This window comes from Canis lupus, chromosome 11 (genome assembly GCF_003254725.2).
Source record: "Canis lupus dingo isolate Sandy chromosome 11, ASM325472v2, whole genome shotgun sequence".
NCBI lineage: Eukaryota > Metazoa > Chordata > Mammalia > Carnivora > Canidae > Canis > Canis lupus.
The window spans coordinates 39769864-39794733 of record NC_064253.1 but is presented as its reverse complement, the minus strand read 5'-3'; the positions used below and the strand labels follow the sequence as shown (position 1 = coordinate 39794733).

The window sequence follows — 24870 nt, the reverse complement described above, 5'->3', positions numbered from 1 at the left end:
GAAGAGGAGTTTAAACCCAAACAGGTACTTCCTCAGGAGGGGAGATTACCTGCACAAACAGAAGGTCCACATTACCACTTTACTTTTATTGAAGAGAAACAAGGTTGAACTCTTTACCTTTTGGTGGTCATTTCTGTAGGACTCCTGCTGTACCATTTCCAAAACGTCTAGAGCCAACTGCTGCCTTGAGGGACCTTCTTCATCCATGTATATACAGTCTTCCAAGGCAGTAGAAGACAGTATCTGCAGAACTGGCATCACCAGCACCAAGGATGACCTTGGGATTTTCTGACCCTCCGCAAGAGAGAGAAGCTTCAAAGCTATTCATCAAAACAATAATTCACAGTTAAAAAATTACTACCACAATCAAACAAAATGCTATTTTGTTTAAGAGTGATATGCAGAAAGTTTTCTTACCCCTTTACAATTGGGTCAGACACGTAACTAAGATGATCAATCTTCTCTTTTTAGAAAGGAACCTAAAAATTAGCTATTATCTAAAATAAGCTGTTAACGTGTGTGCCTGATAACTTGAGGATACTCTTAGAGAAAATTCATACCATGAAATAAAAACCAAATCTTTAAAATAAAATTCAGCTGGGGTGCCTGGGTGGCTCAGTCAGTTGAGCATCCAACCCTTGGTTTTAGCTCAGGTCATGATCTCAGGCTCCTGAGATCAAGCCCTGCATCAGACTCCCTGCTCAGGGTAGAGTCTACTTGAGATTCTCTCCCTCTTCCTTTGTCCTCCCCTTCTCCCTCAACCCCATACACACTGTATGCTTTCTCTCCCTCTCTCCCTCCCTCTCTCTCTCTCTCTCAAGTAAATAAATAGATAGATAGATAGATAGATAGATAGATAGATAGATAGATGATAGATAGATAGATAGATAGATAGATAGATAGATAGATAAATAAATATCTTTAAAGATAAATAAAATAAAATTTGATTCAACTTTTGTCCTTATATTGTCAGGTCCTTCTACTGCCCCCAACAGAGCCAAGAGACCAGAGTTCCTGATCAGTGGATTTTTAAAGCAATGTGCATGCTTCCCTTAAAAACCCAGGTTAAAATTATATTGAGGTACAGTAGTAAACAAGGTGAAGCAGGGATGTCCTTCAGTGTAATTGCTAAAAAGATAATCAGAAAAAGTCTCAAAGTCCATAAGCAGCAACAATCAAACCCAGTTTTAAAGATGATTCTCTTTAACATGGACACTCAACTTACACATCAGAAATACACGCACAAATGTACAATAACTTAGTTACATGTATAATCTCCCCTAGGCCATTAACAGAATAAGTGAAAGCATAAATATATTTTTTTTACAATTATTAGATGAAGCCTAATTTACCAAAAGATGTTATTCATAAGCTTCCAAGCTAGATTATTGAAGTCATCAACTGATTTCCTCACTACACCAAAAAACTTCTACAAGCCTTAAGTCATGTCAATGAGTTGCCAATTTTTTTCTTTTCGTCACTTGGAAGTCAAACCTGAATATGGTATGAAGTACAAACTCATGTTACTCTAACACTGCTAATTGACCTTTTCTGCCTAAATGTCTTTAATTAAATTTTTAAAATATGGGACACTTCACAAATGTGCATGTTACCTTTGCACAGGGGGCCATGCAAATCTTTTCTTTATCATTCCAAATGAAATATTAGTCTTTATCCATAATTGTCTCTGAGAGATTATGAAAATCTATTATCTTTACTAAAACAAGAAATGCACACATTTCTATCTTCTATATTATAAATCTCTCAAGCATTTTTACAAATTGCTATTTACAATCAAGGCTAGTGTTAATAATTAAGAAGCATAATATTGTATTAATGCTATGCATTTGTTACATTTGAAATCATCAATATCTTCTCAGTTACCCTATTTCAACACTCTTTCCCAATATACTAAACAACCGATATTCCCTACTTTTCAAAGTAACACACTGGATGATGGCAACGTTCTACAACTAGATTATAGTGCTGGTTGCACAGCTCCGTAAATTCATTTAAAAAAAAAAAAAAAGGCCACTTTATTGTTACACCAAAAATGTTGAACTTTATGGTAAATTATACCTCAATAAAGCTGTTTAAAGAAGAAAACAAAACTATGGCTGTCAGAAGTACCAGCCCTGGCAAATTATACATATGGGAAATGCCATGTGCACTGCTAGCAGAACAACAAAATCAACAAAAAAGGCAAAAGCAGTTCAGAAAAAGCCTCAGGAGGAGGGCACAAATGAGCACAAGACCAACAGACAAAACCAGCGTATGAAGCCAAGGGCCCCTTTGTGTGCTAAAGCCATTCTCAAGACAGATTGTAAGTGGAAGAGCAATTCACTCTCAAAATTATGATGAATTAAAATGTCTACAATGAGCTACACAATCAGTATTTACCTCAAGCACTTTAAAAAGAGGGTTGGGATATATCACCAGATCATGGCACCAGGCAACATAATTTAGACAGATCCTCCATTACTACACATAGATGTTACATGGAGTAAAGAGAGGCAACATTAGCATAAAAGCTGCATTTTAAAGGTGTGGCTTGGTTGCCAATCTGCCAGGCCTTTCAACTTGACTTTTTTACCATATTCTTAAACAGAATATTTTTTACCTCCTCAAAGGGAGGTAAAAGCTCCATTCCTCACTCTTGCTGAAGTCAACTCTGGAGAGTCAGAAGAATGTTACCTCTTATTTGTTTCTAGCTAGGTTAATATAATAACCATAAGCTAAATCTTGTTCAATGTTGCAACAATTTTGAATGTAAAAGTATATAGAGTTTAAGAAACAAATGCAAATGCTAAACACTTAATTTGTTTCCAAAGGTTTTATGCTATTGATTTTCAGTTTGATGAATAAGCTGTAAATAAGCTGAGATGCCAAAAAAAAAAAAAAAAAAAGCTGAGACGCCTTTCAAAACAATGACCAATGTCATTGTTACATGATTTAGATTATTATGTCTTAATGGACAGCCATGGTACTTCGTAAATTATGGCATATGGAGCCTTTGCACAACACATCTTGTTGGATAAGAAAAACAAAGTTCTATTTCAGAATGAATGGTTAATTAGGAAAATTCTAGAATGAAAATTCAAAGTATACAGGACTTTATAGCATAATACACATAGCTCAAGTCCCATAACTCAAGTGGCTCCTGCTAACGCTTTTTTTATGTTTACATTTTACTCTTTTGAGGGTATTTTTATTTACCTAGACTTAGGATTGGCTTCTGCTGACTTGCTGGAGTCTGTAGCAATAGTAAAGCTATTCCAATTATGACGAGTTCAACAGGAAAATCCTAAAAGAAAAACAAGAAAGGAGTTGAAGAAGTTCCCAGAGCCATGACTTTATAACATGTATCCAGGAAGAGTGTATTTAACATGAAAGATCACCAACCTATTGTACACCAAGTTATTTACAGTAAGCCTGCTCTGCTACAGGAAGGATGGTGACTGTCACAGCAATCACACATAAATTCAAAATGTTATCATATCTGGTTGAAGAGCAGAGGCTATACACCAAAATAATTTAAAGAGAAAATGCCTTAACACAACAAACACACATCTTGAAAAACAATCTTTCAAATCAATGAAAATCTACCTGAAATACTAAAAGAATACTTCACTTCTGAAAGTAGATCAATTATCTACTCACCTCATACAGGCATAATCCATCTATATAACTTACATAAAGAACTACACTTAACAAATTTTAATAAATCATATTATTTTGGGGCACTTGGGTGGCACAGTCAATTAAGCATCCCACTCTTGGTTTAGGGTCACATCATGACCCTACGTAGGGAGATCATGCCCCACACTGGACTCCATCATCAGTGGGGGGGGTGGGGGGGTCTTCTTTCCCTCTCCCTCTACCCTCACCCTGCTTGCTCAAGCATGCTCTCTCTGAAATAAATATATCTTTAAATATATCTAAAAAAATAAAAATAAAAAATAAGTCACGTTATTTTAATAAAAGAAACAGTAATACCCAGGGAGGCAGAGATCATTTTTAAATTACAGTAATCTATTAAGCATATTTAAATGTAGCAAAGCAACAACCATAGAAACTGAAAATCATTATTTTTCACCAACTGTATCAATGAAATGAAAAAGAAAACTGGATGTAAACATCGAGTTCTAATAAGTAAATTCCAAGAGATATAAGATGTTATTTGAGCCTTCTAAATAAAGAAAACATTAACAAATACTAAAACTAAAGAAGAAAGGTCCAGAACACTTTGCCAAAATTACTTCATTCTGAAATTTTATAGAAGCAACTAAGATCAGAAGTATCTATGAATCAGGATGAAAAGAAAAAGAAAAAGAAATGTTTGTAGATCCACATGTTAAGAAAACACTTGGAGAAAATGAACTAGTCTGACAAACTCAGAAGTTACAATTAGAGATGCTATAAACTCTGGCACAAATAAGTGTATAATAAATATACATCTACATCTCAGCTTTATCATTTTAAAAAGTGAAAATAACCTGTAAATTCTTCCCAAGTGCTTGCTTATAGACTTTTAAAAACCAGCAAAAGAAGGAAAGAAAATTGTTTTAATGAAGTATTTTCTAATATGTGTCTTTGGACCTCATTCTGCTCACTGCTTTGAAATACAGTTGAGAACAACGAAGCAACAACTATGGGTATTTGAGGACAATCAATGCATTTTTGAAACCAATACACTTCTTGTATCACACCATTCTTTGTCATGAACAATTCCTCAATTTCATTTCATATTCTGCATATCCATTTAAAAAAGAAAAGAAAAAGTAGCAAGGTCATGTAAATCTCAAATTTCCTGGCTATCAAGAAGATCAGAGACAAATCAAAGTAGGACTTTATACTAAGTCTATACTTGAAAGCCTTTTCCACACAAACTATGATTCCAGGGCCACAACATACATTTTGGGGTTCTGACATGGACTAGGAGCATGCTAAGTGGATGGAACTTCTTTCTTTTAAGAGAGAGAGGAAGAGAGTTTGTGGTGATGGAGGGAGAGAGGTCAGGGCAGAGGGAGAGAGAACTTCAAGTGGGTTCCATGCCTAGCACAGAGCCTGACACAGGGCTCAACCTCACTACCTTGAGATCATGACCTGAGCAGAAATCAAGAGTCAGATGCTTGAGCAGCCCAGGTGGCTCAGCAGTTTAGAGCAGCCTTCAGCCAAGGTCGTGATCCTGGAGACCTGGGATCGATCAAGTCTTACGTCGGGCTTCCCTCATGGAGCCTGCTTCTTCCTCTGCCTGTGTCTCTGCCTCTCTCTCTCTCTCTCTCTCTCTCATGAATAAATAAGTAAATTTTTTTTTTTAAAAAAAAGAGTCAGATGCTTAACTGACTGAGCCACCCAAGGGCCCCTAAGTGGATGGAACTTAAAGGTGGGAAGACTCAAGTAAAAATGGCATTCTCCAAGAAGAGGAAGACTGACCTATTCAGAATAGAAAGGGAAAGGAAATGAGATGGAGAGCAAGGCACCAAAACTAAGGAAAAGGAATAGTAGGGGATTATACTAGATAAGCTTAAATTGCTTACAGTTCTGAGCTTACTGTTTGATTTTTAATGGAAACCAAACAATGCTAACACGCAATGAGGTCTTTTAATAAAAGGCTGTCTTAAACATCTCATATGCCATTTCAAATCCTATACGTACTGCTACTGTAACTTGTGCTCTCTGCCCCCAACCAGTGAGAGATCCAGAGGACAGGACAGCTAAAACCCCATAGGCTGAAGCTTGGCAAATTGACAATGGAAGCCTAAGAATAAATGCTTCCCTCTTTCATCTAGATCCTTCTGGAGGATTCTGAGACATATTTCAAAACACTTCTCAGAATATTGTGTGCAATCAATAATCGGTTGTGTGTAGCACTGGGCAACATGGAAATACTTGCGTTGCCTCTCCCATCTCCAACATTTCATGCTGTTGGTCCCTCTCCCACTTGCTTCCTGACATCACCCTTGCAAATAAACTGTTGCATAAACCTTGGCTTTTGTGGAAATCCAGGCCCTGCTCTTGACTAGGCAAACTCAGGGACTACTTTCAGAGGAACTCAGGCTAATTCAGAGCCTATCTGGAACAAGGAAGTAAAATACAAAAGAGGAGGAAATGCCTTTACACTGGACCACAGATGTAACAGGACTTTTAATAACAGCTAACCTTGAAATGCACACTTTCTGTCCTCAATTCAAATGAAAGGTATCACTGAGCACCACCAATAAACCAGGTACTAAGTCCATAGACTGGGCTATGGCTATGAACAGGGATATGGCTATAAACAAAATAATATGGAAAACTTTTATTTTTAAGTGAAAACAAGGCATTTAAAAAAAAAAAAAAAAGGTAGACACAACAGAGATGGAAGCCTGCTCACACAATCTTCCAGTGCCACAACTTTGCTAACTCCCCTGTCCTCAGGTCAGAGGGGACTAATCTGAGCTGGACCAGTCAGATCATTTTTCTTAAGACTGAAAATTTAAACTAAGACACACAGTGAAGAAAGGTGAGTGGCACTGAGTCAGCTGGTGGTGAGATCTTCAAGAAAACGGAATCCTGGCCTTCCCAAAGATGGGATGTTTAGCTTTTGCTTCACTTTGACAGCAACCCAATTGCCTCACAATCAATATCATTTTTGCCTAATTTTGCTAATCAGAGCAATGGAAAGGACATTAGGTTTTGATGATTCCAACAGGGCTAAAAAAAACTCAAGCAAGACTAAATTCTCTGAAACTAATATAGCAGAAGAAATGCATCCATTTTCAGAATGCAATGAAACATCTCCAACAGAAGAACAGAAAAATAACAAGGGGAAAAGAAAAGTTAATGTAGTATTTGAACTGCATATTCAGCTGATAAACTCAGTGACATAGGAATAGAGATCTAGCCTCAGCCTAGGTAATAAGAACGTCTTATTCAACTTTATTTTGTTTCAAATTGTATGTGACCATAAAGAATGTAGGTTTGCAAGTTAGTTTTCCTACTCTTTTTTTTCTTCTTTTTTTGGTTAAACCTCAGAAACACTGGGCCAGAGGTGAGGGTAGAAAATTACAAACCACAAGTATTTTAACAGTTCTATTTATATTTACTTCCCTCTAAAATTGTTAAATATTGAGCAAAAGGAAAACACTATACATGTGACCTTCACAGGCATCACTACTGTTCTAAATTAAAATATTGTGTAATTCCACAGGCTAATACCCCTAAAGAACACATGTGCAAAACTCAACAAAGTATTAGCAAACCATATTCAACCATATATCAAAAGGATCATGTATCAAAATCAAGTGGGATTTATTCTAGGAATGCAAGGATGGTTCAACAACTCTAAATCAACATGATGCACCAACCTTTACAGAAAAAGAATAAAAATCCTATGATCACCTCAACAGATGTAGAAAAAGCATTTGACAAAACCCAACAATCATTTATGATAAAAACGCTCAACAAAGTGGGTAGAGAGGAAGCATACTTCAACATACTAAAGGATATATATGAGAAACCCACACCTAAAATCATACTCAGTGGTGAAAGCTAAAAGCTTTTCCTCTAAGATGAAGAAGAGGACAAGTAAGTCCACTCTCACTACTTTTATTCAACATAGTATAGGAAATCTAGCCACTGCAATTTGGCAAGAAAAAGAGGTGAAAGACGGAAGGAAGGAAGGAAGGAAGGAAGGAAGGAAGGAAGGAAGGAAGGAAGGAAGGAAGGAAGGAAGGAAGGAAAAAGATGGAAAGAAAGAAAGAAGAAAGAAAGAAAGAAAGAAGAAAGAAAGAAAGAAAGAAAGAAAGAAAGAAAGAAAGGCAAAAAAAAGAAAGGTACTATTTCTAATAACATATACTATACATGGAAAACCCTGAAGTCTCCACCGAAAAACTATTAGAATAAGTGAATTCAGTAAAGTTGCAGGATATAAGAATCAATATATAGAAATCTATTTTGTTTCTATATACTCATACTAAACTATCAGAAGAGAAAATAAGAAAACAACTCCAGGGACGCCTGAGTGGCTCAGTGGTTGAGCATCTGACTTTGGCTCAGGGCGTGATCCTGGGAACCAGGATCGAGTCCTACATTGGGCTCCTTGCAGGGAGCCTACCTCTTCCTCTGCCTATGTTTCTGCCTCTCTCTGTGTCTCTCATGAATAAATTAAAAAAATATTTTAAAAAAAAGAAAAAAAGAAAACAACTCCATATGCAATTGTATCAACAACAACAACAAAAATATACAGGAATAAATTTAACCAAGGAAGTGGAAGACCTATACTCTGAAAACAATAAGGCACTGATGACAGAAACTGAGGAAGACACAAATAAATGAAAAGATATTACATGCTCATGGGCTAGAAAAATTGTTAAAATGTCCATAACACCCAGAACAATCTAAAGATTCAATGCAATACCTATCAAAATACCAATGGAATTCTTCACAGAACTAGAACAAATAATTCTAAAATTTGTACGGAACCACAAAAGACCTCAAAGAGCCAAGGTAAGCATAAGAAATAAGAACAAAGCTGGAGGTATCACACTTCCAGACTCCAGATTATACTGCAAAGCTATAGTGATCAAAACAGTATGGTACTGACAAAAAAACAGATATATAGATCAATACAACAGAACAGAGAGCTCAAAAATAAACCCACATGTATATGCACAATAAATCTTCAACAAAAAAGGCAAGAATATACAATAGGGAAAGGACAGTCTCTTAATAAATGATGCTGGGAAAACTGGATGGCTACATGCAAAAGAATGAAACTGGACCACTGTGTTACACCATACATAAAAATAAACCCAAAATAGATTAAAGCCTTATTATAAGACCTGAAATCAGGATGCCTGGGTGGCTCAGTGGTTAAGTGTCTGTCTTTGGCTCAGGGTGTGATCCCAGGGTTCAGGATCAACTCCTGCATCAGGCTCCCTGTGGGGAGCATGCTTCTCCCTCTGCCTATGTCTCTGCCTCTCTGTGTCTCTCATGAATAGATAAATAAGACCTTTAAAAAAAAGACCTGAAACCATAAAATTCCTAGGAGAAAACATAGGTAGTAAGCAATCTGACGTTGGCCTCAGCTGTATTTTTTCAACATCTCCTCAGACAAGGACAACAAAAGCAAAAATTAACAAATGAGATTACATCAAAATAAAAAGCTTTTGCACAGCAAAGGAAACCATTAACCAAATGAAAGACCAACCTACAGAATGGGAGTAGATATTTGTTAATGACATATCTGATGAAGGGTTAACATCCAAAATGTAAAAAGAACTGTATTTTTACATGTTTTCCATCTCATCTATAAAATATTATATATCATATATAGCATATATTATGTATCTAATAGGTATGATTACACACAATTATACATCTGCATTGGCATTTATTCTATGATTATTTATCATGTTATATGTAACATGTTATATACTAGAGCTAATAGAGGTTACATAATAGATAACATATTACTACACGATACTTATCATATATTACTATTATACATAATATATATTATATGACTCTAATATAGAATTATATAAAATGTAATATTACCTGTAAAGTCCTAGCAATTATAAAACCATACTAATCACGAGGTTGACAAATTGACAAATGACTTACTTGAGCCTTCCTTGGCTCCCACTTTCCACTAACATTTATATTCAGTTTGTTTCCTATCTACCATTTACTCCTTTATTTTTTTTTCTCCTTTATTCTAATTTGGTTCCTATCACGCCACCCCTGCACTGAAACAGCTTCCTCTAATGTAAACAATAAGCGTCTATTTACTGCACCCTAAGAGTACTTGCCATACCTTACTTTAAACACTCTCTCCATGACACTGTTGACCATTCCCATTTTTGAAAGAGCCTTTCCTTGATTTTCATGTCCTGATCTCTTCTGCTTGTCATAGGATCCTTTGGCTACACTTTCTCATTTTCAGTACACTCTAGCTCCTGGAGTTCCAAGAAAACCCAAGTAATGTAATCCCATGGGTAAAACCCCCACTCCAAAGTAGCGGTCAACAAATCTATACTTTTAGCCTCAGCTTCCATCTCGAATTTTCAAACCCCATAACCAACTGCCCGTGATCCACACAAAACTCAAACCAAGCATATCTAAAGCCAAATTTATCATCTTCCCTCCAACATCAGCTACCATTACACAAAGTGAATGGTACCCTCCAGGTGCTCAAAAGAGACAGCTGAGACCCTGCCAAGGAGCTTTTCCTTGACCCTCTAATCAGCCACAAAGCCCTATTGATTTCATCTCCTCCCTCTCTCTTTCTCTCCTCTTTTTTCCTCCCTCTTCTACTTGTTCCTACTCTCTTCCCCTAATTAGCCCCTTGCTGTGGGCTGAACTGTGTCCCTGCCACACAAATACATATGTTGAAGATCTAACTACCAATCTGTTGGTATTTGGAGTACAGAAGTAGTTAAAAATTAAATGAGGTCATAAGGGTGGGCCAAAATCCAGTAAGATTACTGTTCTTTTAAAAAGAAATAATAGGGCAGCCTGGGTGGCTCAGCGGTTTAGGGCCGCCTTCAGCCCAGGGTGTGATCCTGGAGACCCAGGATTGAGTCCCACATCAGGCTCCCTGCATGGAGCCTGCTTCTCCCTCTGCCTGTGTCTCTGTGTCTCTGCCTCTCTCTCTCTCTCTCTCTCTCTCTCTTGAATAAATAAATAAAATCTTTTTTTAGATAGATAGATGATAGATAGATAGATAGATAGATAGATAGATAGATAGATAGATAGATAGAAAGAAAGAAATCATAGCTCTCTCTTGCTCACTCCCCACCATGTGAGAACACAGCAAGGAGGCATCTATCTACAAACCAAGAAGATATCCCTCACCAGAATCCAGTTGGTCTACACCTTGATATTGGACTTCCTAGTCTCAAGAAGTGTGAGAAATAAATTTGCATTGTTTATGCCACCCCAGCTGTCTAAGAAATTCCTCCTCGCTTCCTGTGCTAATAGCACTGCCCTGCTCTAAAACCTCCTCCACTCTCCCACCACAGCCATCGTCCACATACAAAAATATGAGCGAACCTCTATGCAGAAAGGTCTCCAATAGCATGCCATTGCCTAGAAGATAAAATTGTCAACCCACTCACGTGGCAGGGAAGACCTTTCATGGTAGACCCAGCCTTACCTCCTACATATTAATCTGTCAGCAATACTGACACTTTGTTTTCTGATTAGGTCATGGCTGCCATGCTAGTTCATGTTTTTGTGTTTGGGCACATGCTATTCCACATCTGGAATGCCTCCCCAACATCTGGTTTGTATCAGGGAAACCCTTTTTTTTTTTTTTTTTTTAAGATTTTATTTATTTATTCATGAGAGACACAGAGAGAGAGGCAGAGACATAGGCAGAGGGAGAAGTAGGCTCCCTGCAAAGAGCCTGATGCGGGACTGGATACCAATACCCCAGGACCGTGACCTGAGACAAACGCAGATGCTCAACCACTGAGCCATCCAGGTGCTCCTGTATCAGGCAAACTCAAGCAGACATCCTCAAATCTGAACTCATGCCCTACTTCCCTTAACTTGTACTTCCACTGCACATATTCCCATAAAATCATTTACCTTATCGTACTACAGTTATTTATTATTTATTTGCATGTCTGTAAGTCCCTTGAGATCACAAAAGTGTCTTTTTAGGTATAGACTCTCTAGGGTCTGGCATATAATCGGTGTTCAATACTTGTGTACTTCATAAATAAATGGGGAAAAAAATGCCACAGTGGTAGATTCATAACTGGTGCTCCAAATTTAGTGCCCCATTTATATAATAGATGACAATAGTACATTAATAGTATGATCTAATAATATTTGATCAAAACATATTTGGTATGCAATAAAATAAAAGAGCACACACTCACTCTGCTACTCAAAGATCCAATTAGGAAAATAGACATATTAAAATTTTGTACTATCCTTACCTCCTTCAGAAGTTCAACACTGTGGTCTAACAGGTGAATTAGAGATGAGCATTCCCCAGTTATCTTTAAGCTGACTTCGCAGACACACAATAGCTGAAGGGTCAACTGAGTAAGCTGAACTTTCCAGAAAATGGGATGACGCAGAAGGCTTAAATAGACTTCCTCAATAAACAGCATCACTTCTGTTGTCTGGATCAAATCTTTTACCTGTTTAAAGAAGTCATATGATATGAAAATAATATACAGAACAAAGGATAATTTTAAACCAAAAAAGAAGCATTAACAATCTTTTTTTTCTAAACCTTTAAAGACTTAAAGAGATGAAGACATTTACGTAACTCAAAGAGGATTAAGCCAAGTCTAAACTCTGCCTTTTTTTGTCACTAACCAAAGTACAATTTGCTACCGTTTTTTGTTACTGCTGGCTGACACAAATTGTTTTCATTTGTTTTTCTGACTTCTCTAAGTGCAGATTTTTCTTTTTGGGACAAATTATACAACAGTGCCAACATGTTGAAGAAAACTAATTAAAGTTGGTTTTGAGTTCTCCAAATGAACTCTCCTTTCAACAATTCCAACACAGTTACCTGGAAGAAAAGGGTTGGCATGTTATTCTAATGTACTACTAAGCCCTTCATCTGGAAGATATTTGCTCAGACACCCTTAACTGAAAGCATCATTTCCACACTTGGCAGATGCAATGAAAGACCATATTCAAATGGTAGGGTGTCTTCTCAACAGGCTAATACATTAGATAGGAAGGACTTGGGTGCTCTTGAAAATCCCAATTCAATTCAAACCCAGCTGTTCCGATCAAAATTCTGGAGTTGGTATTAAGGATATGGTCCTGCTCACAGACACATTGGCATTTACCAGAGATTACAAACAATGAACCATCTGCTTCAATCAGAAGCCTTGTGTCTGTTAAATTCATCAAGAGGAAAGCCTACAGTTGACCAGCTGTACCTTTCACCAATCGTTTCCACCGTAATAACCCAAAAGGACTCTAAGTTATACAAAGAGAAAAATTAATTCCTAGCAAACAAGAGGGAAAAAAAGACATTAAAAGATCAAAGGAGAAGAGACAGAAAATACTAAGTTATTAAAAAATAAATGTGAACAGTCAAGTAGCTAAATTATTTTTACTCTTTTGCAAATATACAATGGGAGCGGCAAACGGCCACCAAGAAGAGATTTAAAACAAACAAAGCCTCATGTTTATTGAACAATATGTTTCCTTGAATGTCTTTTTCAGGCATACTTGAAATTTTCCATAATAAAAAAATTGGGGGGCAACCTCAACAAGTTAGCATTAAAGACTCTCTAATCTTTAGTATTACCAAAATTTTTTACAATACTTGTGAAGTAATCTTCTATCTTGATGTAGCACTAGATTATGTTCAATGGATAACATGCAGTGACAAGAGTCACAATTAAAAAGAAAGAACTATTTGGACCAAAGTCAATAATGAAGTTTAAGCCAGGTAAATCTAGAGACAATGCCACAAATACAAAATGGAAGAGCAAGTGGCATGAAAAGAAATTAGAAATTTCATTAACCATTGCCTCATCATGGGTCAACAGGGTGGCATGGCTATTTCTGAAATAACAATTTTTTTTAATTGATGAGATTCTATTCACGTGCACAGTATGGGTCAGCTGACAAATATAGGAGTATATTCAGCTCTAAAAAGAACATTTCATAATAACATATTCTGAGCACTAATAAACTAGAGAATTCCTGGCAACAGACAATGAAAATTCTGGAAACCCTAGTACAGAAAGTGATGAAGGAAAGAGAAGAGGGAAGGATTGAAAGGAAAAAAGGGAAAGAAGAAAGAAACAACATAAAATAGGATGCAAACTGGCTTCTTTTTAAAGCCTATTCTGTTGTGTTCTTTGAACAGAGACTAATGGGTAAACTCTTAGGGAAATGCAGGTCAATTAAAAGTACTTAAAAAAAGGTTGCCTTGCAAAATAACATGCTTCTTATCATTTAAATATTTAGTCATGGAACTGTTATCTCAGAGAGTTTAAGAAATACCTGTAATCAGTGGGAAAATGGATTATGTTCCCACTAAGATCCCTCCTGACACTCAGAATTCTCGTATTCTAACAAAGCCAATTTGTTAAGAGATCAAATGTATTTATGTTGCTAGTTCCATAGTTCCAAATAATGTTTCTATCCCCTTTTTTCTCTTCACCTCTCTCGAGTATATTAACAAGCCACAGATTCCTAAAAATATCCTACAGAGCTCACTTGTAGAAGTTATTTAGGCTGGTAAGAACAGGTTCATGAGGATGAAGGCAAACATCCACCCAAGAGCAGCACACCAGGTCTCCAAATATGTGATGGAAAATGCGTACCCCAGTTCAAGATGTCCTGCCTATACGTTGCCTTATGGCCCACACAAAACAAAAGCTTTAGAAAAGCCACAGGAGAATTCGTTTTAATTAACTTTTCTCTGCCTTGATTACAGGAAAGCCTATTTATGAGTCGCAGAGGCAAGATTCACTGCAGTCACTTTTTGCTAACACAAAGTTAAAACAGGTCATCTGTGACCTCAAGTGATCAGTTTGAAAAATATTCACAGATTCCCTCAATCAGCTAAACAGTATGGTGCCCAGATTTAGGCAAATGACAAAGCTCGACAATGAGAGAAACAGCCTAATAAATTAATCACTACACTAACATCACAAAACTCTGGCTACTGGCTTTTTGTTTTTTTGTTTTTTTTGTTTTTTTTTTTTAATCTGCAGTTATGGAGAAACTAGTTCTTATTTATTTCTCCCTCTAACTTCCCAGGCATTTTATCCATACCTGTTAAACACCTTTTATCCATCTACTTCAAATTACGAGAATTTATAGACTCCTCTTAACTCCCTTACTAGACTGTGGGCTTCTCACGAGCAGGAGGCATCAGGGTCACTACCTGCATTGTAAGGAGACACATGGAAACTGGAATGGAGCCACCATTCACCTGGGCAAGCCCTGCATCTCCAGGGCTGTGTCTGCCCAGAGGCACATCTTTTCCTAATCTGTACACAGGTCTTTTTTCTTTTCTTGTAACTCTCTTGTGTCTACCACAAGGAGAAACTCAATTCAAAATTCTTTAGCCTGAGAAGTCTTCCTTGAACAACACAAAGTTTTCATTCTTACTAATCCTCGAATGGACTGTGCTGATTTCTGTTTCTGCAAACTTAGTTAACATGATATATGTTAAGGTTAAATCTAGGTGTGGCTACTTCATCATCACCAAAAGCCTGCAAGCTTTTTTTTTTTAATTGGAGTTTGATTTCCCAACATATACTATAACACCTAGTGCTCATTCCGTCAAGTGCCCCCCTACCCCTTGTTCATTTCCCAGAGTTAGGAGTCTCTCATGGTTTGTCTCCCTCTCTAATTTTTCCCACTCATTTTCTCTCCTTTCCCCTATAATTCCTTTCACTATTTTTTATATTCCCCATATGAGTGAAACCATATAATGATTGTCCTTCTCTGATTGACTTACTTCACTCAGTATAATACCCTCCAGTTCCATCTATGTCAAAGCAAATAGTGGGTATTTGCCATTTCTAATGGCTGAGTAATATTCCATTGTATATACAGACCCACATCTTTATCCATTCATCTTTCGATGGACACTGAGACTCCTTCCATAGTTTGGCTATTGTGGACACTGCTGCTATAAACATTGGGGTGCGGGTGTCTCAGCTTTTCATGCCTGCCAGCATTTCCAAGGCCAGGCTTAGGGATGCCTTTGGCTCAGGGAGTGATCCTGGGTTCTGGGGATGGAGTTCCACATCAGGCTCCCTGCGAGGAATCTGTTTCTCCCTCTGCCTATGTCTCTGCCTCTCTCTCTGTGTCTCTCATGAATAAATAAATACAATCTTTTTTGAAAGAAAGAAAGAAAGAAAGAAAGAAAGAAAGAAAGAAAGAAAGAAAGCCAGCCAGCCAGGCTTATTTCCAAGCTGGAAAATCACACGGGTTCTACTTTATGCGTGACGATAACAACCAACACTTTACTGGTGCTGACAGTCTATCAGTGAGGATGAGGGGCCTTACCTGCAAACACGGAACCATGTCACAACACAGCTGAAGTATCTGTTGTTCCAATGTGGATGGCTGTCCCATGTCACTAGGAACCCAGGGTTGAAGTAAGACTTTTAGCAGGGTTAGTCGGAGTTTAGCATATTCCTGTAACTGGGATGGTTCGCAATATAGATACCACAGAAATGGTGCCATTATTTGGATACATGAAACTTCTGACCTGCAAATCATTTGACACATAAGCCAGTCATCAAGCTAAACAGAGGACCATGCAGTAATTGTCAAACATCAACTTAGAGTTCATCACAAACTAGGATACTATCAAGGGTAACTTTCTTTCATGATTCTTCAATTCCACCATGACCTACCTGGATCCATGCCAATCAGTTCTTTGTGTACTGGGGGAAATGCCCAGGACTGAGAGAATCTCTATTTGCATATCAGAAAAACATCTACAGGACCAGTCTTGGGTGAACCTCAAAATTATCCTAGGACCTTTCTGGAATTACAGATATCAGGATCCACTCTCCAGGAATAGGACATAGGAATTCATTTTTGGAAAAATTCTATAGGTGAAAGTATGTGAAACAAAACCATATGGACGTTCCAGGAAGATTATATGAATAGTTAACATTTACTTGTGTAACACATGGGATGCCCAATCTACTACACTTTTTGCCTTTCAACTCAAGTCATCCTCACCACAACCCTATGAAATAAAACCATCCCATTACATAGATGCAAAAATTAAAGCAGAGAGAGGTAAAGTCCTTCCTCTTAAGCTCTTCCCATGCGAAGGAGGAAGGCTTTACAAATCTTTCCTCTCTATTTATATTTCAATATATCTCAATAACTCCACATCCAAAGTCACTAAAGTACCAGAATGATCCTTTAGGTATAAACATTTGATCAGGTCATTAACCAGCTTAAAAGAGTATGCCTCCCTTAAGAAGAAGTACTTAGCCCAATTTACAAACCCTCCATAATTTAACCTCTGCTTGTCTGTCAGCCTCATTTCTTGCTCCCCTCTGCTACACTAAATGTCTTTCAGATGTTCAATCAAGTTATCTAAGCTTTCTTCCCTCTTGCTGTTCCCTCTGCCTATAACATTCTCCTCTTTCTGCCTTTCCTGTTCCTTCCTCTGCTAATTCCTATTATCTAGATTTCTCCTTTAAAATGACTTCCTGAGGGCCTGCCCTTAATCTAGCCTAAGGCAGATCCCCATTATGTGCTTCTACAGGACAATGAATTTATTGTCATTACTTATTTAGTATCTCTATCTGGCCAGACTATAAGCCAAAAGAGAGCACAGATTTCTGTATACTGCTGTATCACCAATAATAACATGAGGCCTCCAAAGATACTCAATCACTAAATTCATTGATTCAGTTACACAAAATCATAGTTTCACAAATGGCATGCAAGTATCATAATTTTATTTTAATGTTTCATATTTACTATACATAAGGAATTATTAGATAAGATACAAAAATGAACAGGCATTATCTATCCTTTTTTTTTTTTTTTTTATGATAGTCACACAGAGAGAGAGAGAGAGGCAGAGACACAGGCAGAGGGAGAAGCAGACTCCATGCACCGGGAGCCCGATGTGGGATTCAATCCCAGGTCTCCAGGATTGCGCCCCGGGCCAAAGGCAGGCGCCAAACCGCTGCGCCACCCAGGGATCCCGCATTATCTATCCTTAAGAGGCATACAGTCTAGGGATGCCCGGGTGGCTCAGCTGGTTAAGCATCTGACTCTTGGCTGTGCCTCAGGTCATGATCTCAGGGTCCTGGGATTGAGCCCAGCGCCAGGCTCCACAAGTCTGTTTAGGATTTTCTCTCTTCCTCTCCCCCTCTCCTCCGGCTTATGCTCTCTTTTTCTCTCTCTCAAATAAATAAATAAACCTTAAAAAAAAAAATAAAAGCATACACTCCAACACTAGCAATCAGCTCTGTTTCTGGGCTAGAGGACAGAAAGTGAAAACTCCTAAACCAAAGGTATAAAGTGCAATACTTCATGGAGGAAATGCTACCGGAATTATTCTTGACAACATAAATTTATAATCCTATACATTATACAGCAATGTAATTTCAAAACACCATTAACATTAATAATAATTTTAAAGGTAACTGCTAAGATTTATTTATTCATTTATTCTCTTGGCAAAATTTACTGAGTACCTACAGTATACCATTCACTCTTCTATGTGCTAGAAACAAAGCAAGAAACAAGAATAAATACTTGTTTGGATAGAGCTCACAAGCTGGAGGAACTTTTTTCTCATGAGACAAATATTCACACAATCTATAAAAAAATTTCTGAGGACTTCTGAGTGCAAATTATTACTGTATCATGCCTTTATCATACCATCCACTTTAGAAACTAAAAAAACCTTCACAGATCAAGCAACCAGACGATGTATGTGTAGGCTAGAATATGAAGAAGTTTCCAGAAATTAAATTTAAGAAATATTGTTTCCCCATCTCCAATAATGTATTCCCCAAAGAATACACACTATCCAGGTATCAAGAACATCCATGTATAGCTTATCCGTTTTCTCCTACTTTGAGATGCTGAAGGTGAACTGCAAGGTTCATATAAAGAAATGTAGTTCCAAGATGCTGTTATTGTTTGACATCACAAATGTAATGTTGTGCTTCCTTAGGACAATACACTGTTTAAAAATTTCTTTGGCTTAATCTGTCCTGATTTTAGATTATGCATTTCCTATGTGGTATCTGATGACTGTCATTTCAGTGGAGTATGAAATTGACAGGTCTGAAGGAAAAAAGAAATATAATAAAACAGACAACCTGAAATCCCAAAGTGATTAAGAATGTTTACAAACTAACTGTGCATATATCTATTTACACAGAAGACTTTTCTATTTATGTTCATGGATGGAGAGGTGATGAGGAAAAACTGAGTATAAAAGTGAAAAACAGGCTTTAGGCCCATCTCAACCACTAACTAACCATGTGACCTTGAGAAAGTCGTTTGGTGTTACTCTCTTTCATCCCTTTATCTGAGAAATTACGTGTGAGACTAGATAAACTTTTAAAGTACCAGGCCTAAAGACAATGATGTCATTGACAATTTATGCAATTCTCAGGTCTTAAAATCACAGGCCTTGGGGATCCCTGGGGGGCGCAGCAGTTTGGCGCCTGCCTTTGGCCCAGGGCACAGTCCTGGAAACCCAGGATCGAATCCCACGTCGGGCTCCCGGTGCATGGAGCCTGCTTCTCCCTCTGCCTGTGTCTCTGCCTCTCTCTCTCTCTCTGTGTGTGACTATCATAAATAAATAAATAAATAAATAAATAAATAAATAAATAATCACAGAGCTTCTATAAATGAATGCAGAATTTAATTACAAAATAATTCCCAAAACATCTAGCACAAAGATACACTGTCATTTCAGGACATCTACATACTATTAAAAATGAACCCAGCTAATCAACAATTCTTAACACAGGAAGAGCCAGAATACAAGCTACCTTCACAACATTTTGCCTTCTCCCCATAGTTGTGAATCACTATTTATATTCTTAGTAAGTTAAATCACCAACTTTCCTTCATTACCTTCTAAACAAGTAAAGTTACTATGTACTAAGTTACTAAGTTAACTGCTCTAAAATTAAATCTCAGGAAACAAATGGTCTGTTGAAAAATGCAACCAGAATTATCAATTTCATCCTGCAAAGAATAATCCCATAGTGTAAAAGTAGAAACGAGGCAGCTGAACTTATTCTTAGCAAATAAATTTAATTTAGAAGTTCCAAAAGGCTCTAGATAGCAATAATCTAACACCTGAAAACTTGAATGAAAAAAGTCAATAGAAGCTTATCAGTGAAAAAACCAAAGTCAATTAATAATCTCTTTTGTCTTATGAATATCTGGACATATTTCATTATAATAACTATTTCCAAATCCCAGTATAATACTCCTTTGAAATGAAGATAACTAAAAGGTAATTAATTACATGATGGCTAATTCAAGAATTGGGAAAGAAAGAAATTCTTGAGGATTACCCTGAAAACAACCTTAATAATAAATCTGGCACAACAGCAGTAGCATCTTTCATAAAATTACCTAATCTATTTAACAAGAGCAAGAAATTTCATTTAAAAAATGTATAAGTTAATTATTTTTACTTTCTGGCAAAGATGAGGAAAGCCTTATTTAGGAAATACTAATATCCTACCTTTGAAAATGCAATCTAGGTGAGGGAAAAGAGGACAGTGATGTTTATTTTGAGCTATTATCCAAATGTCACATGAATTTTTCTCACTGGCAGATGATTCAAAGTTCCCTATGTCTTTTAAGCCTTCATATAGCAGTACACCATGCCTAGAAATCCCATCTAACATTGAAGTTATGAATTCAGAAAAGGTGTTCTAAGAAACTATATGTATAGGACACGGTAAGACCCTCAAGAGGAAGAAAACATGATGTAGCTGGCGTGGTGACTTTACCTCAGACATTGGATTACCTGGGACAATACTATCCTATCATGACCTTGCATGATGGTACAAAGTGTATAATGATATTATATATTAGGAAGCCCTCTGCAACATACTTCATGTACATAAACTCAACACTTACAGAGAGCAACTAGAAATGGGCCAAGCATTATTAATACAACTACTAATGAGGCGCAATCCCTGCCTTTGGAAGTTTTCACATAGAGTCATTATAAGACAATAAAGTACAATAATGTTAGAAATCACCCATGGGGAGCCTGCTTCTCCCTCTGCCTATGTCTCTGCCTCTCTCTGTGTGTCTTTCATGAATAAACAAACAAAATATTTTTATAGATAGATGATAGATAGATAGATAGATAGATAGATAGATAGATAGATAGAGAAATGAGTCAGGAAAGGGTAGAGAGACAATTCAAGAGTGAGGTAGGTACTGATAAGCAAAAGCACAGATGTGAGGGAATAGCATGGTTCTCTGCAGAAACAAAAGCAAGTCAGTGTACTGCTGAATACACAGTTCATAAATTAGTAAGTCCAGAGAAAACTGGGGAAATAGGTAGAAAGTATATCATGAAGAAAGCCTAGCATAACAAACTAGATTTTATCCTCTAGCGAAGGGATCTTCCAACTATTTCAGAAGCCACACTGTTGTTTGCCAGTAGAGAGCTACCATAAGATATCAACATGTGAGTTCTATAGAAAGAGCTAACAGGTTAGAGGGCAGTCCCCATGCTCAGCCCACACTATGCTCAGCCCACACCAGCCCAGTGCAACTGGAAAACCACAATTGCGTTAATTTAAGTAAGGGAGTGATACAACAAGATTTACTCTCTTGATAAAACACCCTGATGGATGTTTAGAGAATCATTCTGAGCAGGACAGGATTGCAGGCAGAGATGCCAGTTAGGAACAGGTGGCAAAAGCCACAGCAACTGATGAGAATTCGAGTCGGCGTCATGACACTAAGAATGGAAGCAGGAGGGTAGTTCTAAGGAGCATCAGAACATCCTCGCCAAGCTAAACTAAGGCCAGGTGTGGCGGTATTACTTGATCCCAACTGGCAGGATTCCAAAGAAGAGAAAACTCACTGATGAATTTCCAGGGAGAAGAAGCTATCTTTTCCATGCATTGTGTAGTAGTTTACCAAATATTTCTAATCAACTTTCCTAACTAACCAATGCTTAACTTCTTTAATAATAACTTTCCTCATGCAATATTTCAACCATCAATTAAGTCCAGTAGGCTTTTTTTTCCTCTCTTATTTTTTTTCTTTTTTTTTTTTTCCCTCTCTTAAAAAGAAAACAAAACTATATCCTGATCTAAAACATTTCTTTTCTTCAAGAGAAAACAATGTAAAGTAGTTTAAAAAAAGAAAAAAAGCTCTAAAATGAGCATACCCCATTCCCCATCTCCCTCATTCATTTTACTTTACCTTTTTGGGCATTGCTGGAAAAAAGCTGTCAGTTGCTGCAGAAGTACTGGCCAGCAATCAGGTCTGTGTTCAAGCATTGTGATCAAAGGCTGAGGATGGTTTCTGAAAAGCACAGAGTCACATTGGAAGCAGTCATTCAGGACTACAAATTCTCAATATCCAAATAAAGCAACAAGAGCCAGTGCTATCTACAAACAGTATAACTGCCATAAAACTATCCTTTGTTGCAGAGTTAAGTCATTAGAACTAATATTTTTTCCTTTATCTACCTGTTTTGCAGAAAAGAGAATCAACTCTAGGTCTTAGGGATCCAAACTTGAGCACAAAATCTGCAACTTCGGCCAAGCTTTTGGATCCATCATTCGTATCCATACCCTTCATTTCTTCATTCCTAGAAGTCTTGGGCTGCCTCCTCCTCCTCCTCCTCTCTTTCCAAACCTGGAAAATTCTATTTTCTTTAACCCTGCCCCAACTTGTAAGCACTCTTTCCTTCTCCGTTCCTACTTAACCCCATTCTTCTCAGTGTATGGCTCCATTCCCCCAACATATTTAAAATAACGAAAAAGAGAACATTTCTCCCATCTCAAAATAAACCCTCCAAACTGAAAATCCTAAAAACTTCTATTGAACAAGAATGAGAATTTTTACTTGGGCTACATCTATTAAGATACCTAAAGAGATTACAAACCATAAGATCTGAAATCTGCAGGATTCTCAAATAATGAGGTTTAAAAAGAGGGGGGGAAAATCACAAACACAAGTTATTTCAAATAGTTCAAAAAGCCTAATAGAAAATAGTAAATCCATTAGCTTTTTAAACTCTGAAGTACTGTACAAAGCTTTTAGCTATTACTGATACGGCTTTTTCCCAAAAAAAATATTTTAATAAAATGATTATTTCTTTTTTTACATAAAAGGAATCATATACATAAAATTCCTTAATCTCAAACTTTAACCCTACAATGTATCTCTATTAATAGTTTTTAAAAAATAAGATCAAGCCATCAATTAAACTCAAATGACTTTTTTTAACTGCCTTTTCGGTGATCCTCAAAATGTGATGGCTTTAAATTCAACAGCAATATCACCTGGGAACCTGTCAGAAATGCAAATGGATTCACAGGCCCCAGCCCAAACAATTCTGATGCCCTGCTATAAAGCAGTGTTTCTCAACCCTGGTTGCATGTTAGATTCCTCTGTGGAGCTCTTTAAAAATACCAATACCCAGGCCTCAATTTTATTGGGGTTGCTAGGAGAGGAGCACGAGCATTAGTAATTTCTAAAAACTCTTCCAGCAATTCTAATGTGTTGCGAGGGTTGAGAACACTACCAGGAAAAAAACCCAGAAGTGGTAAGAAGAGTCAGGAAGTTTTCAGAATTTCTTGCTCTCTTAAATAGAAAACTATGGCAGATCCATCACATGGAAACTCTCATGTTAAGCACCTCTCTGACACTACTACACAGTTTCCACGTATTATAACACCATCTCTTGATTTTTCTCCTCAAGCTCACCTAATCTATCATGCACTAACGTCACCTGCTGGCAGCCTCCCATTTGTTAAAGCATTGGCTATTTCTGACTGATCAGATTACTGCCATTGCTAAAGGATCACTCCAACGTTTTCTGCCAACACTTAAAAATCCTGTTAAAATCATATTTCCAAATTCAAACTCTTTGGCACTTAAACCTATCTAGAATTGCTTCTACTCTAGTTGCCACAGATATTAATAAACAAATGTTACAAATTGTGACAGTCTCCCAGGAATGTCACATCAGGCAAACTTCTAAGATTGAGAGTGTAGTAGGTCCTGTTCAAGTAAACATGAATAAAATGAAAGAACGGCACCTGCAATTATTTTAGGAAAGAGGTTTGTTCCTGCCCAGCACGATATTGAAATGAGGAGCATCACATATGACCATCTATTAATCCTCCACCTAATGGTGCCATTTAGGACTAATTAAGAAGAAAATCCAACAAGTTAACACATTATTATATATTATCACACATTGTGTGTGATCACAAGGCATTTAAGTGACTTTCCATACTCTTCCCTTATAAGTCATCCCTTCCTCCATCTTGCTCCTCATCCCCCCAAAAAACTCAAATATCTATTACATTGGTGGAGTGTTTTTTTTTCTATCTACTATTTAAAAGTTTTGTCCAAATTTTTAAATCAAGTCAACAGAAATAAGAGGTAGTAATTATAAAGGAGGATCAGAAATGATGCACATAGGGTGAGAAATGAGAAAAATATGCAGCCAAGAAAACTTTATCAAGCTAGGAGTCATTCAAAATAGAGAGATAAAAAGCTCCCAGGACAAATAGAAACTAAAAGAAATTGTGATCACAAGCTAGCCCTACAGGATATATTGAAAGGGATCCTTTATGCATAAAGAGAACCCAAAAATAACACAGAAAGGAATAGAAACAATATACAGAAACAGTAACTTTAGGTAATACAATGGCACTAAATTCATCTTTTGATACTTACTCTGAATGTAAATGGGCTAAATGCCCAAATCAAAAGACACAGGTTATCAGAATGGATAAAAAAGCAAGACCCATCGATATCCTGTCTGCAAGACACTCATTTTAGACTCAAAGACACCTACAGATTGAAAGTGAGGGGGTGGAAAACCATTTATCATTCTAATGGACATCAAAAGAAAGCTGGGGCGGCAATCCTTGTATCAGACAAATTAGATTTTAACCAAAGACTGTAATAAGAGATGAAGGACACTATATCATAATTAAAGGGTCTATCCAACAGGAAGATCTAACTATTGTAAATATTTATGCCCCTAACATGGGAATAGCCAGTTATATAAACCAATTAATAACAAAATAAAAGAAACACATTGATAATAATACAATAGACACTTAATAACCCACTTATTGCAATAGACAGATCAACCTAAGCAGATCAACAGGAAAACAAGGGCTTTGCATGACACACTGGACCAGATGG

General features: G+C 37.1%; 1 protein-coding gene and 1 non-coding gene across 3 annotated transcripts in view; both read right to left on the bottom strand.

The window, feature by feature from the left end:
- FOCAD (focadhesin) overlaps nucleotides 1–24870 on the bottom strand; it is a 312065-nt gene that overhangs the window by 207665 nt on the left and 79530 nt on the right. For both annotated transcript variants that reach the window (XM_025433196.3, XM_025433197.3), the window contains exons 6-10: nucleotides 21901–22002; nucleotides 16003–16207; nucleotides 11937–12143; nucleotides 3217–3304; nucleotides 118–320 (exon numbers count right to left, since the gene is read on the bottom strand). In XM_025433196.3, the coding sequence (XP_025288981.1) occupies nucleotides 118–320; nucleotides 3217–3304; nucleotides 11937–12143; nucleotides 16003–16207; nucleotides 21901–22002 (805 nt within the window). The remainder of the gene's footprint in view (nucleotides 1–117; nucleotides 321–3216; nucleotides 3305–11936; nucleotides 12144–16002; nucleotides 16208–21900; nucleotides 22003–24870) is intronic.
- LOC112650599 (U6 spliceosomal RNA) lies at nucleotides 1579–1682 on the bottom strand. Its single transcript, XR_003130307.1, has one exon. It is a non-coding gene; the product is annotated as a U6 spliceosomal RNA (small nuclear RNA).